This window comes from Cricetulus griseus, chromosome 7, assembly GCF_003668045.3.
Source record: "Cricetulus griseus strain 17A/GY chromosome 7, alternate assembly CriGri-PICRH-1.0, whole genome shotgun sequence".
Lineage (NCBI taxonomy): Eukaryota > Metazoa > Chordata > Mammalia > Rodentia > Cricetidae > Cricetulus > Cricetulus griseus.
The window spans coordinates 65,455,326-65,468,784 of record NC_048600.1 but is presented as its reverse complement, the minus strand read 5'-3'; the positions used below and the strand labels follow the sequence as shown (position 1 = coordinate 65,468,784).

Genomic DNA, 13,459 nt, shown 5'->3' with positions numbered 1-13,459 from the left:
TGATTTTTTTTTCCCCTTTGACTCATTGCCCTTTGATAAAACCCCTGACTTCCTTCCCATTCTCATCCTCCTCTTTAATTATTTTGCTATTGTAGGGTGGGACACAGAACACATGTGGAGGTCAGAGGACATATTTTGGGCATCTGTTTCCATTGTGTGACCCAGAGATTCACCCAAGTGCATCATCGGCCCCTTATCCTCCTCTTTATATACAACTTTCATTGACATTTGAGGGGCAGAGATGTGGAGCTTGGCTACTTATGAATAACTAGAGATTGACAGGCATACTGTCTGGACTTGAGGAAAGACAGTGGAAAGCAACCTTGTGGGTCCTCGATTCTCAGGTGTGGAGTAGCACAGTCTGCCATCCTAGACACTAATAACATAAGCCAAATGAGCTCAGAACTGGAATCAAAGTTCTGGCTTCCAGTTCAGTTCCTGCCATTAATTTATGTCCCTAAGGTGCTATAGTAATGCTGGACACTTCAGTTTTAAGATCATCTCTGCTTCCAGCAGAGACTTGAAGGGACACTAAGGATTCCATCTGGGACACAGATGCTGTGTGAAGCATCCGTTGCTCATTCCTGTCTTATACCTGTGCTCAGTAGTGAAACACCACAAAGTCAGGTTGTGCGTGTATGTGGGGGGAGCTCAGCAAGAGCCATGTTCTGAACTGTGATGGGTGCTGAGACACAGGAAGAGTCACCTGAACAGCCATGCACTGTGACCTGTGGCAGCTTGGGTCCCAGAATGCTGACTAGGGGTGGTGAAGCAATGAAGAAAGGACAGACACATAGAAAGGAAAGCTGGGATCAGGTGAGGGTTCTCCCTCTCATGGAGGGCACTTACTAGCTATCACAACCCAGAACCTCAGTGTGTTTATTATGCACAACAAAGGGGAAGGGTTGGCTAGTCTCCCTTGGAGGAGGTCTCTGTAGCTGAGCAGTCTCAGGCTGTAAACAAGGTAGAGGAGAAAGCTGTAGTTGCTATTCTTTGCACACTCTCTCACTCACACTTGGACTCCCACGGAAATCTTTGCCATTCCCATTGAGCCTCACCTGCCAATCTCATTGGGGCTAAGGTATTGGAGTCCTCCATGTGGCTATGCCCATGTCAATAGTCCATATTCACGCAGGGTTTCCTCTGTTCCCTACAGCAGTAAAGAAATCCGTACAGTAGAGATGATCGATTGTTCTATTAACAGCTCATAAACTAGCCTGTCTTTATCAGTCACCAGGGTAAGTGAAGCCTTTGGGGACCTGCAACTCTGAAGAGGGTCTGCTATAAAGTCCTCTGATGATGTTTTCTAGTTCACTGTGGGAGCCTTGCCTTAGACAGTTGTTGGACCTTTCCCCAAGTAAATAATTTCAAATCTGTCCAAACTTCCAAGTTTTCTTGCCTGTAAAGCAAGTGCTTTAAAACAAGCCTTTAAAAAATAATAAATTATTCATGTGGGAACAATAATCTCTTGTCAAACTCAAATTTAAAAGGGTAACTATGATCACATAGCCCTAATTCTTGGAATGGTTCCAGTGAGCTGTAGACCTAGCTACATGGGTTTCTCTGTAAAGATGAACAAATTCATGATGTCCAGAATTCTCTCTGTTCTACATTTTTCAAATACTAAGATCTAAGCATTATCTTCCTCAGGGCTCCTTTGATGTCACGATTCCTTAGGCTATAGATGAAGGGATTGACCATGGGTGTCACCACTGTGAAGATAACAGTGGCCACTGTGTCTTGTACTGTGTAGGTAGATGAAGGGTGCATATAGATGCCCAGGATTGACCCATAGAAGAGAGAGACCACAGTGAGGTGAGACCCACAAGTGGACAGGGCTTTCCTTATTCCGTGGGCAGATTGTAACTTTAGAACCTTAGAGAAGATGTAGGCATAGGAAACAATAATGCATGTAAATGGGGTCAGAAATACCAGTCCACCAACGGTAAAGACCACCAGGTCATTGATGAAGGTGTCAGAACAAGAGAGCTTCAGGATAGGGTAGGGGTCACAGAAGAAGTGCCGCACTGCATTGTGGGAGCAGAAGGTGAGTCGAACCATGAGGAGAGTGTGCAAGAGAGCATGAAGGTTTGTGATGACCCACGATAGGACCACCAGGAGGACACAGAGTCTGGGCCTCATCATCAGGGTGTAGTGGAGTGGGTGACAAATGGCCACATAGCGGTCATAGGCCATCACACTCAGGAGGAAGCCATCCATGTTGCTGAATGCTATGAAGAAATAGATCTGGGTCATACACTCCATGTAAGAGATGGACTTGCTTCCCAACACATGATTCACCAGCGCCTTGGGAACAGTGACAGATGGAGCACTAATGTCGACACTGGAGAGATTGGCCAAGAAGAAGTACATGGGTGTGTGGAGATGAGGGTCACAGCTGATGGCCAGGATGATGAGAAGGTTCCCAGAGATGGTAACCAAGTACATCCACAAGAACATCCCAAACACAATCTCTTCTTTCTCCGATTGCCCAGTGAGTCCCAGGAGGAGGAATTCTGTGACCATTGTCTGATTGTCTCCATCCATGTCTGTGGAGAACAGTTTTATCATGTAGTCAGATCATTTGCTAACATTCCAGCAAAAAGTATCATTTGAAACAATTTAGTGATAGGTTGAGAATGACCTGAAACTGAACTGTCTCTTTTGTGATCTTAAACAAGATCCTGGATACTTTCAGCATGTTTTACTTATGAGTGGCTGTAGTTTTGTAAACGACTCCTATGGGCTTGTTCTAAACTTGTTTGCTTTCTTTCACAATACTTAAACTTAGTCTAATGATTGAAGTAATATTATTCATTTTATGGATAAAGCAACCTATTGGAGTTATCTTGTAATTAATCAATTACATATTAGAAAAGAGAACTCAAGGTAACCTTGTGATTGTCCTTTTACCATATAAACACACATATGTATATGTACTTTGCAAACTATATGTTTTTTGAGACAGGATATTGACATGGCACCCAGGCTCATCTTGATATAATGGAATCAAGCTATCTTCCTGTATTAGGCTTCTCAGCAGCGGGGACTACAGGTTTAAGTATCCATCTGGCTATCTTTATGCTGTATTTCATACAGCTGCCATTTGTTGACGGTTTAGCCACATGGCAAACTGTTTATTAAATGCTGCCTACAAACGTGCAGATTGTATTTGAAGCTCTGCTGTATTCTCAGAATTTGGGATGTTCCTGGGCTATTATAGGTCTGTCTATTGGTTTTAAACTCTCAGCGTTTTACCTGCCACAAAGCTGTTTTCACCCTCGTTCGCTGCTTTTGGTCTACCACTCCAGCTCTGAACAAGCTCCTCCCATTTCCTACATCCCAAGAAAAAGAGTAGGTGCAATTGTATGAATTATTTTTAAGGATTTGTTTTATTTCTTTTTAACGACAAGTTTCTCTGTGTGTGTGTGTGCAACTGAGCATATGTGCCTGTAGAGTCAGAAGAGGGCATTGGATCCCCTGGATGGTTGTGAGCTGCCTAACATAGGTGCTGGGATCTGAACGTGGGTCCTCTGCAAGAGCAGTGTATGCGCTGAACTGCTGAGCCATCTCTACAGCCCCCGGATTATTTTTCTCTGGAAGAAAGAGCATTACTGATTGGCAAAGAGAAAATCTATGCAGTGTATTTAAAAAAATACTCTCAGCAGAACAAATATCCAGAGGCAAGGGTGAGGTTAAAAAAAAGACTACAGCCTCTTTGAGAGAATTATTGGTGTTTCTGCAGGAAAGGAGAGGAAGTGTTTTCCTCTAGAGATCAAAAGAGTTGGAAGGAGCAAAAGAAAGAAGCAGCAGGGAGAAGTATATACAGAACCCTTGTTGGTGACTGGCCAAAGATTTATGTATTGTGGAGACAATGCGGTGCCTACTAATTGTGAGTGAAATTAGTGAAAACAAGGGTATAGTGCAGATATGTGAATTCATCTTACCTGGACTAACTTCTAAAACCTAGGCAGATAGCTAGAGGAATGGCATCCATGTAGCTTGAGCACATTCCTTATGTGATCAGAGATCACAGTGGATGAACATACCAAAAAAATTTTATCAAGGTAGGGATTTGGAGCATCTTACTGGAGACTATATTTTAGTGTGGAAGAACTCTCTCTCTCTCTCTCTCTCTCTCTCTCTCTCTCTCTCTCTCTCTCTCTCTCTCTCTCCCTCTCCCTCTCCCATCCTCTCCTTTACCCTTCTTCCTCTTTCTCTACCTCCTCATCCCTTCCACCTCTTGGGTGTGCACATCTGGCCAAGCGTCTCAGTAAAATGCAGTCTCTGAGCCTCTCCCTGATAACATTAAATTGCCGGATTCCTTGTCTGGAACTTTGTCTTGCAGAGAGACTGCCCTGTTCCTGGTGGCCACGAAGGGTTTGAGTGTAGACCAAGAAGCTTTTCCTCTAATCCCAGACCTGGTTTCCCTCATCAGTGATGCTGTCTGCTGCTGAGGTAGTAGTGCCTCACCTGCTTGGCCAGCTTGTCTTTCCTGCTGCTGTCTGTGCTGTTGGTGGTTTTCACACAATTTCCACATCTGTGGATTCCATGCTTGATGCTGGATTTGCACCAATTCATTTGTGGGCTGTTTCACCGCTGAAGAACATCTAGGAAGAGATGCATGGCTCTCTAGGGCCAAGCTTTAGTGATGAGAGTAAATAGACCCCCCATCCCTGGAGATCAGAGTTGCCATGACTATGGATTACACATTGGGACACCCCTAGGGCCCATCACTCAGAGGTCCCCATTAGGGACCCACGCTAAGTGCTCCTTGTTTGCATTCTGTCTGAACACTGAAAACATTGTCATGAACTTAATCCCTGTGAAACAATTGTACAAACATAGCTACCCTGCCTCCCTTTCTTTTGGGGTTCTTTGAGAAGCAGGGGCGGGGACCAGAGAGGAGAATGCACTGTCATGATGAAGTAGCTTATACACCAAAGCCAGCTGTCAACTCTATGAGAAACATAGGAAGCATAAAACAGAAGTGAGAACCCTCAGAAATACAAGTTCTACTGTTTTTTCTTTAATTTTTATTTTTAAGTGTATGTGTGTTTGCCTTGTAAGTCCATGTGTCACATGTGCGATGAGGGAGGAGTCCAGGAGAGTTACTGGGACTGGAGCTATGGACAGATAAGCACCGTGTGGGTGCTGGGAGCCCATCCTGGGTCCTCTAGAAGAGAAGCAAGTGCTCTTAACCCATTAGCCTTCTCTCTAGCCCATGTGTTTACTATATTTATATTTCTACTGGAATACTAAAGTATTTCTCAAAATGTAGTCCCCTTACAAGCCCCCAAATAATGGTGGGATGATGACCCTATTGTTACTGGATAATTCTGTCCATTTATTATCAATTAATGTGAGCAGGCTATTTTCAATCTTTTTATGTTGTTTTATTATTTGATTGCTGTGGTGGGGACTGAAATCAGGATTTCACACATTCCTGGTGAAGTGCCCTGTCCTCCCAGCCTCATTTTATCCTTCTGTCCTCTCTCCCCGCCTTCCTTCCTGCATATAATTGTGTGGGGTCAGAGGACAGCTTGCAGGAGCTTGTTCTCTCTTTCCACCGTGTAGGTTGTGGGGACCAACTGAGCCCAGGTTATTGGGTGTGGCAGCAAGCATCTTTACTGCTGAGCATCTTTCCCCTGACCTCTTATCCAGATATTTAGAGCAATTGTTTGATGTTGTTGATGGGATAGCAAGACCATTTACAGTAGATGAGTTTTGTCTACAAAAGAACCTCTCCCCCAACCCAGTTTTAAGAGTTCTTCAAGTAGCAGGATAAATTTTACAGGTGAATTCTATTCTTTAGTTCACATGCCAACTTTGATTTTTATTTTCTTTGATAATTTTACACATGTAGATACAGAATTTGAGACATTTTCACATCCCAGATCCTCTCACGAGATGATCTTCCTAACCTTTCTTTCTAACACTTTCTTTACTCCTCACTGTGTTGATTACAGGTAGGTGTGTGTGTGTGTGTGTGTGTGTGTGTGTGTGTGTGTGTGTGAGTGTGTGTGTCTGCTTGAGAAGGGGAGGATTTTTTGGAACACATATGCTTATCAATAATAATGTAATTCACTTACACTTAATAAGATTACCATCTGCCATTAAGTTGTTTTCTCCATGTTTTATCCTTTGTCAACTTTTATTAATGTCATTTTTTTGTTATTCAGTTGGTTCTTTTTGTATCATTCTGCTCTGATCCCCTCTTCTCCCTTTCTGTGTATTAAATTGTTTTATTAATAATTACTTTGAAAGCTGTAATTAACATCATGATCTTACAACAACCTCTTCTGAATAAAACCAACTTAAGATTCAATATCTTGGGTTCAAATGAGTTCCTATGTGTCTCTTGTCTCCCTTCCCTTTAATGAGGTCATATACTATATCTTTATTCATTGTATGACAACTAATATACATTTGTAATTTTTTTATGCATTGGCCTTTTGGACCACATAGAAAGGGAGAATTGTTGACACTAGTAAAACAGTCATTGTTCTGCGTAGTTATCATCATCATTGTCTAGGACACTTCCATTTTAGCCTGAAGATTTTCTTTTCTTATTTCTTGTAGAGATTTACTGAAAACAACGTACTTCTCAGCTTCTGCTAATCCAGAAACATCTTCATTTTTTCTTCATTCTACACGGATAGTTATTTCCAATAATAATCCTAAGGTTTTATTTCCCTTTAGTTTTTTTGTTTCCTTATTTATTTACTTTTGGATTTTAGAGGTGGTGTCTTGCTAAGTAGCTGGGAGTGGCCTGACATTCCTTATGTAGTCTAGGCTGGGCTAGAACTTGTGGTGTACATTCTTGACCTATAGAGTACAAGGATTACAGACACACATCACCAGGTCTGTCAGCTGCAAACACACTGTCCACTTCATCTGTCTTCCATGGTATCTGATGAGAAATTAGAGTTTGCTGATTACTAAGGATCCCATTATAGAAGGAGTCACTTCTCTTGTTTTCAATTTTCCTCCAATGGTTTTCTGTCTTTGTTGGTTATTTTGAATGAGAGACTCTGGAGAGAGCTGCTCCACCAGTTTGCAACTGTATATATTACTGGACTTGCTATTCTAATCTGCAGAACTTTTAGACTGTTCATTGGTTTGGTTATAAAAACTTTACAATGTGCATGTATATCTAAGTAGAGATAAACTCACATTTTTGTGTATTTCTAATCCTATAGTTATGTCTGAATCTATCTTGGCATTTAATTTTTGCTGATTTAGATTTAAAGAAAACACATCTCTATGATTTATAAACACTATTTCTGAACAAAGGAAAATTAAGCCCTATGTCTTTTGAATTTCCCTTTTGTCTGTAATAATTTCTCAGTCTTTCCTTGCCTTTTAGTTCTTAATTGTTTTGAGGAATCTTGGAGAGACATTTTATCCAATACTATTCTAGTGTCTTTATGACTTTGGTGAAGAATCGCCTCTGTGGGATTTTTTTTTCCTCACACTGTCATGTCATAGCAAGGATTATATGACATCCGTGTGAGCCGTCACTGTCAGTGTCAAACTTTACTTCTCGTCGAGGAGATACTTATCATTTCTCTGCTGGGTAGGTTGCTTTCAATAATGTGCTCTTTGGCGGCAAGTCACTCAGTCCAGCAGCCTTTCAAGGGGGAGGAGAGGACAGAGGTCCATGCTCTGTGGGATGTGATGGGGACAACTGTTAGAGAGCCTGTTTCTTGTTCCCTGTTCATGTATCTGTTCTTTTGCTTGCTTTCCTCAGTATGGATTTACTGATGCTTATTTCCTGTTTTGAATCACATGGCATCAAACATCCCTTTCCCAAAATGCTTGGGATCAGAAGTGTTTGATGTTTCAAATTCTTCTAACCTTGGAATATAGATAATGAAGTACTCTGGGACTGGGACCTGAATCTAAACATGCAACTCAGTTTTGTTTCGTGGATCCCTGTAAATGCAGCCTGGAGGTAACTACACAGTGTTCCTTTTTTTTTTTTTTTTTTTTTTTTTTTTTTTTTTTTTTTTTTTTTTTTTTTTTTTTTTTTTTTTCCCGAGACAGGATTTCTCTGTGTAGCTTTGGAGCCTATCCTGGCACTTGCTCTGGAGACCAGGCTGGCCTGGAACTCACAGATTCACAGAGATCCGCCTGCCTCTGCTTCCCAAGTGCTGGGATTAAAGGCGTGTGCCACCAACGCTTGGCTACACTGTTTTGTTTGTTTGTTTGTTTGTTTTTTCCAGATAGGGTTTCTCTGTGGCTTTGGAGGCTGTCCTGGAACTAGCTCTTGTAGACCAGGCTGGTCTCGAACTCACAGAGATCCACCTGCCTCTGCCTCCTGAGTGCTGGGATTAAAGGCGTGCACCACCAACGTCCGGCTTACACTGTTTTTTAATGTGACTGTTTTGACTACTTCTAATTACACGAGGTGTCCTGTAGAATTTCTGTATCATGCTGGCATTCAAAAAGGTTCAGATTTGGAGGGAATATTAAAACTTCAGCTTTTGGACTTGGGGTGCTCAGCCTATGGCACTCTATCTGCTTGCCTGTTAGCCATAGGGAGCAGCTCCGTTTCGGCTGCTGTGTCTCTTTGGTGTGCCTTATCCCTCTTTTCTTTTCTCTCTTCTTTTCCCCTGCACCCCTCCCTCTTCTTGAAACTCCCTCCCTTGCCTGATTTACAAGATGGCCCAGGATTTTGTCAGCCTCTTTTCCCCCAGGAACTGTGGTACACACACACACACACACACACACACACACACACACACACACACACAGAGTTGTTTGAAAACAGGCTCAGTTGTACATGTGAGGACTTGGTTTAAACAGCCAGGTTTACAAGAACTCAGGGCTCAGCAAGTAGACGAAGCCAGTTTCTAAGGTCCATAGGGCAAAGGGCAATGCCCTGAACAAAGTCATCTACTAAAGGTCCACTGACTTTACATGACAGAAAGTTCCAGAAAGCTTTGCCCCTGACCTGAAAATACCACAGAACAATAATTTCTGGAAGTTGTAATGGCCAGCCTATGGCAGGGAGGTTCCTCTGCTTGCAACAGACATTCAGCATGGTAGGCTTATAACCTTGATGTATGCATCTAAAGGAGGTGATTCTGTGAGACCCCAGTGGCCCTGCCGTGGGGCAGTCCCTGGTTCCTCTGGGCAGAGCAGTGTCTGGGGATCTGTGCAGGGTTGAAGGATGACCATTTGTTTCAACACTCACTGAGCTGATGCCAAACTTTTCTAAGTGGTTTTAATTGACATACCAAGAGTTGATTCCCCAAAGCCTAATTATTGGTAAATAGAAATTGCTTGTGGAAAGGTGTGTGTGGTATCTCCCAGGAGTCTAGGCTGAAGGGATAAAAAGGCCCTGGCCTAGGCCTGGTCTCTATTAACTCAGGCCCTGGGAGATGAATCATCAAAGTGGCTGCCACTGGGGAGTAAGATGCAAACTTTGTACAGGGTCAGCCTCTGAGGGAAGATGGCACCAGGGACCCCACATGGTGCTTTGTTTTAATTAATCATGACTTCCTCACATACAGACAACAAGGACCAGGATGAGCCTACCCAGACCTCTGGAGGAATCTCTTCCTTCCTCTTGTGTCTCCCTGTGTGGGATGCTAGAGAGAAATGATTTAGGGAGAGAGCAGAGATGCAGGGAAGTGGGCGTTCAGCAGAAAGGGAATGAAAACCAGGAAGTTCATGTAGAGTTGACCAGCATGCATTGGGCACACCAATTGGGTTTTCTACTGAATAATGAGTTTCTAAGATAATTTATGAGGGAGCACTTCTCCCTTGTTTCTGGGTCCTTTAATAATTTCATTGATTTTCCTTCATCTTGATCCTTTATCTTCCTCCTCATTCAAGTTAAATTGTTTTTATTTTTTAATTATAATACAATTACATCATTTTCCCCTTCCCTTCCCTCTAAATCTTTCCCTTTACCCCTTTTTGTTCTCTTTCAAATTCATGGCCTCTTCTTTCATTAAGTAGTGTTGTATGCACATGTTTATAGATGTGTAATATATATGTATATATGCATGTATATGTACATATATATATATTTCCTAAGCATAACCTGTTCAATCTGTATGTCAGGGCTGAGCATTTGGTATTGGATAGCCAATTGGTGTTCTCCTCCCAGAGGAAGACTCTTTCTCCTTCTCTCAGCATTCCTTGGTTGCCTGTAGTCTGTGCATAGGATTGAAGCCTCCTGGGCTTTCTCTAATCCACTTTGGCACCTCTATTGTTGTCTTCATTCACCTCCTGCTTAGGCAGTCATGGGAGTGAGACTTCTGATGTAGTCTCATGTAGTCTGATGTAGTGGGAGTAGCTTCTGATGTTCCCAGGAGACACAATCTCACAGCAAACTCCTTGATCCTCTGGCTTTTTGTCCTCCTTCTGTCCCTCTTCCCCAGTGTTTTCCGAGCCTTGGGTGCAGGAGTTGTCTTGTAGATGTGTCCATTTCAGCTGGGCTCCACAACCCTACATTTTCATTATGGTTTGCTGTGATGGTCTCCTCTGTTGTAAAGAGGAGTGTCCTTAATGGCACAATGACCCTAAGTGTGCAGTAGTGGTGTGCACACCTTGGCAGTAAGCAACAGCCCTCTGATTGGACTCAGGAACTGCTCAACAAGAGGGAAAACATTCCCAGTCATCAAAACCTACTCAACTACCAGGGCTAGTGAAGTCATGAATCTTGGAGGAAAACCTACAACTGACAAAACTAAGCCAGTGTAATTCCTAACTCTGCTCCATATTTGTCTTTATACCAACAGACACGTGTAGTTCACACCCAGTGTTTGACCTATGACATAGTGGTGGGGCACATACACCAATGGTAACTAGTTATTCAACACCCTGAGGCAGGAGGATTGCGGAATGTGAGAGTTTCTGTTTGGCGTGGAAAGCACAAGAAGACTCAATCCTAGAACCAACCAAGCAAAATCCTAGACTCAGCACACAGATCTTTCCATTCTGATTCTCTGGGGTCCCAGACTTCAGTGAAGCTTCCTCCATTCCACAGGGCTTGAGTTCCCTAGTTCTCATTTTCATAGCTCTAATTTTTGTTGTGTGTTACTTCCCAGTTTCCCATGGACACAGATAAAAGCTCATCTCTCCAGAAGGCTTTGTCTAAGCATTTGAGCCCTGTTAAATAAAGTTAAGAACAGCAATGCCACAATAGGGCTTTCTTGAGGGCATTCTTTAATATTTGCTTTCCTTTAGTTAAGCTACTGTCTTAGTTAGGGTTACTACTATTGCTCTGATAAAACAACATGACCAAACAAACTTGGGTAGATAGGTTTTATTTGGCTTATATATCACAACACTGTTCCTCACTGAAGGAAATCAGGACAGGAATTCAAACAGGGCAGGATCACTGGAGGCAGGAGCTGATGCAGAGGCCATGGAAGGGAGCTGCTTAATGAATTGCTTCCCCTGGCTTGCTCATCCTGCTTTCTTATACAACATAGGACCAGCAGCCTAGGGATGGCACCACCCACCATGGACTGGGGCCTCCCCTATTGATTACTAATTAAGAAAATGCCTTACAGCTGGATCTTACATCTCAGTTGAGGCTCCCTCCTTTCAGACGACTCTAGTTTGTGTCAAGTTGACATAAAACTAGCTAAGACAGCTAGGTTCTTGGGAACTGGTGTGTTTTGACCTTTTGATTGGCAGCTGTCAGACCCTGCCTTTCTGCCCAGATGTCTTGAACAATAGATGTCCATCAAACAATTACTATTAATTTAGTTAGATAATCTAAGACAAGATCTCCTATATCTCAGACTGGCCTCAAACTTGCTATGGAGCTGAGACTGGCTGATGAAACCAGGACTTTTGCTTGGGAGCCGATGTAGTTACTTCTGTTCCAGACAATTTACACTGGCTGTGGGAGACTTCCTGTGGCCATGACAAAGTTCAGTGAGTTCTGGGTGACCTTTCCTCAGGATACAGTTATTCTCACTCCTGCCTCCAGAGAGCATATCTGCCAGAGACCAGAGCCTCAGCAGCAAGCTTATGATTGACAGAAAGGAGACTGCACACCCCAGGCCTTTGATGGGTAGGACTGGAGTCCACAAATGAGAAGCTGCTACTGGTGGAATCTAGAAGCTGTGTACACACATACCACAGCCATCTTCTAGTCAGAGAAGTGACATGGTTGTCAGCTTCCCTGTCAGACAGGCAGGCTCCTGTCTTGTACACCCTCTTCCATGCAGGGCTGTAACCCCCAATAAAAGCCTCTCCCAAGTCCTATTTGTTTTTCAGTTGTCTACTTGTGACTTATCATGGTGAGAGTAAGCTGAACTGGTAGCATCCAGAATACAAACAGACAAAATACTTCATTTCAAACTTCAAAAAGGGCACCCTGAGGTCCTTCTAGTGACTGCAGGGTGATCCCCAAATCTGCAAGTCTCAGGAGAACCCCACAGTGGTCAGCCCTCAGCTCAGTCAGTAGCTGAACATTGTAGAGTGTATGGTACAGGCACAATGGAGAGCAGGAAGGACTGAAGCCGTGCTGTCACAGAAAAGCTGAGATTGAGAAGAGCTGTGGCTATGATCCCCTTCCACTGGCAAATCCCAGTAAGCTGCCAAAGGTTAAGAGCTGAGGATCTCCAGCATCTGCAATTCAAGAGCGATAAATCTAGGTACTGGGTACCAGGCTACCACACTCAAAGCAAACAGCACTTAATATGTATACAAGCAAACATTAACACACATAAAAAAAAAACAATTCTTTGTCTTGTTTGTGTTCTTGAAACAGAGTTTTACCATGTAGCTCTAGCTGGCCTGGAAGTCACAGAGATCCTCCTGACTCTGCATGTTAACTTCTGGGATCAAAGGCATCTTCCACCAGGCCCAGACAAATACATCTTTTAAAAATAGTTTGTCATGACAAGCTCTAGTTCTCATGGCCCAGAACAGCATGTGTCTAGGTCTGTAGACCACAAATACTCAAGGGCCAAGGCTGACAAACCAAAGGGGGCTGCTCCCTGGCTAGTCACCGTTTCCATCTGAGTTGGCAAAAGGACCCAGCAGCTACCTGTTTGTGGCACCATAAAGGGAAAAGCATAAAGTCTTTCCTAGTGCTCATAGGCCCTTAACTTGCATAGTTTCCACCGAAAAAAGAAAGACCAGCAGGGAAACACATAAGAATGTTGAAAACTACCTCCTCCATGGGTAAGATTGCCTAAGATTCAAGGCTTGTCCACTGGAGAATGGGAGGGATGGATATGTAAATATGAGTGCCTCTAAAATATATAAAAAAATGCTCAACATATTGAAAAAAAAGTTTCCCCTTGCAGAATCTGCCTGCTCTCTCAGTTCCTCAACTCCTTGCCAATGCTAACAATACCTGCCACTCAGAAGAAAAAGAAATCCTCCAGGAGAGTAACTGTTCTAGTTACTTTACTGTTGCTGTGATAAAACACTATGACCAGACAACTTAGATAAGAAAGAGTTTATTTTTCTCAGTAGT

General features: G+C 43.0%; 1 protein-coding gene across 1 annotated transcript; it reads right to left on the bottom strand.

The window, feature by feature from the left end:
* Window positions 1-1,623: 1,623 nt before the first annotated feature.
* On the bottom strand, window positions 1,624-2,547 carry LOC100760560 (olfactory receptor 1361). Its single transcript, XM_027426219.1, has one exon. The coding sequence runs from the start codon at window positions 2,545-2,547 to the stop codon at window positions 1,624-1,626; it is 924 nt and encodes a 307-aa protein (XP_027282020.1).
* Window positions 2,548-13,459: the final 10,912 nt, after the last annotated feature.

What these genes read in the sequence shown, in the direction of transcription:
- LOC100760560 (XM_027426219.1), bottom strand. Translation starts at nt 2,547, where the DNA reads ATGGATGGAGACAATCAGACAATGGTCACAGAATTCCTCCTCCTGGGA.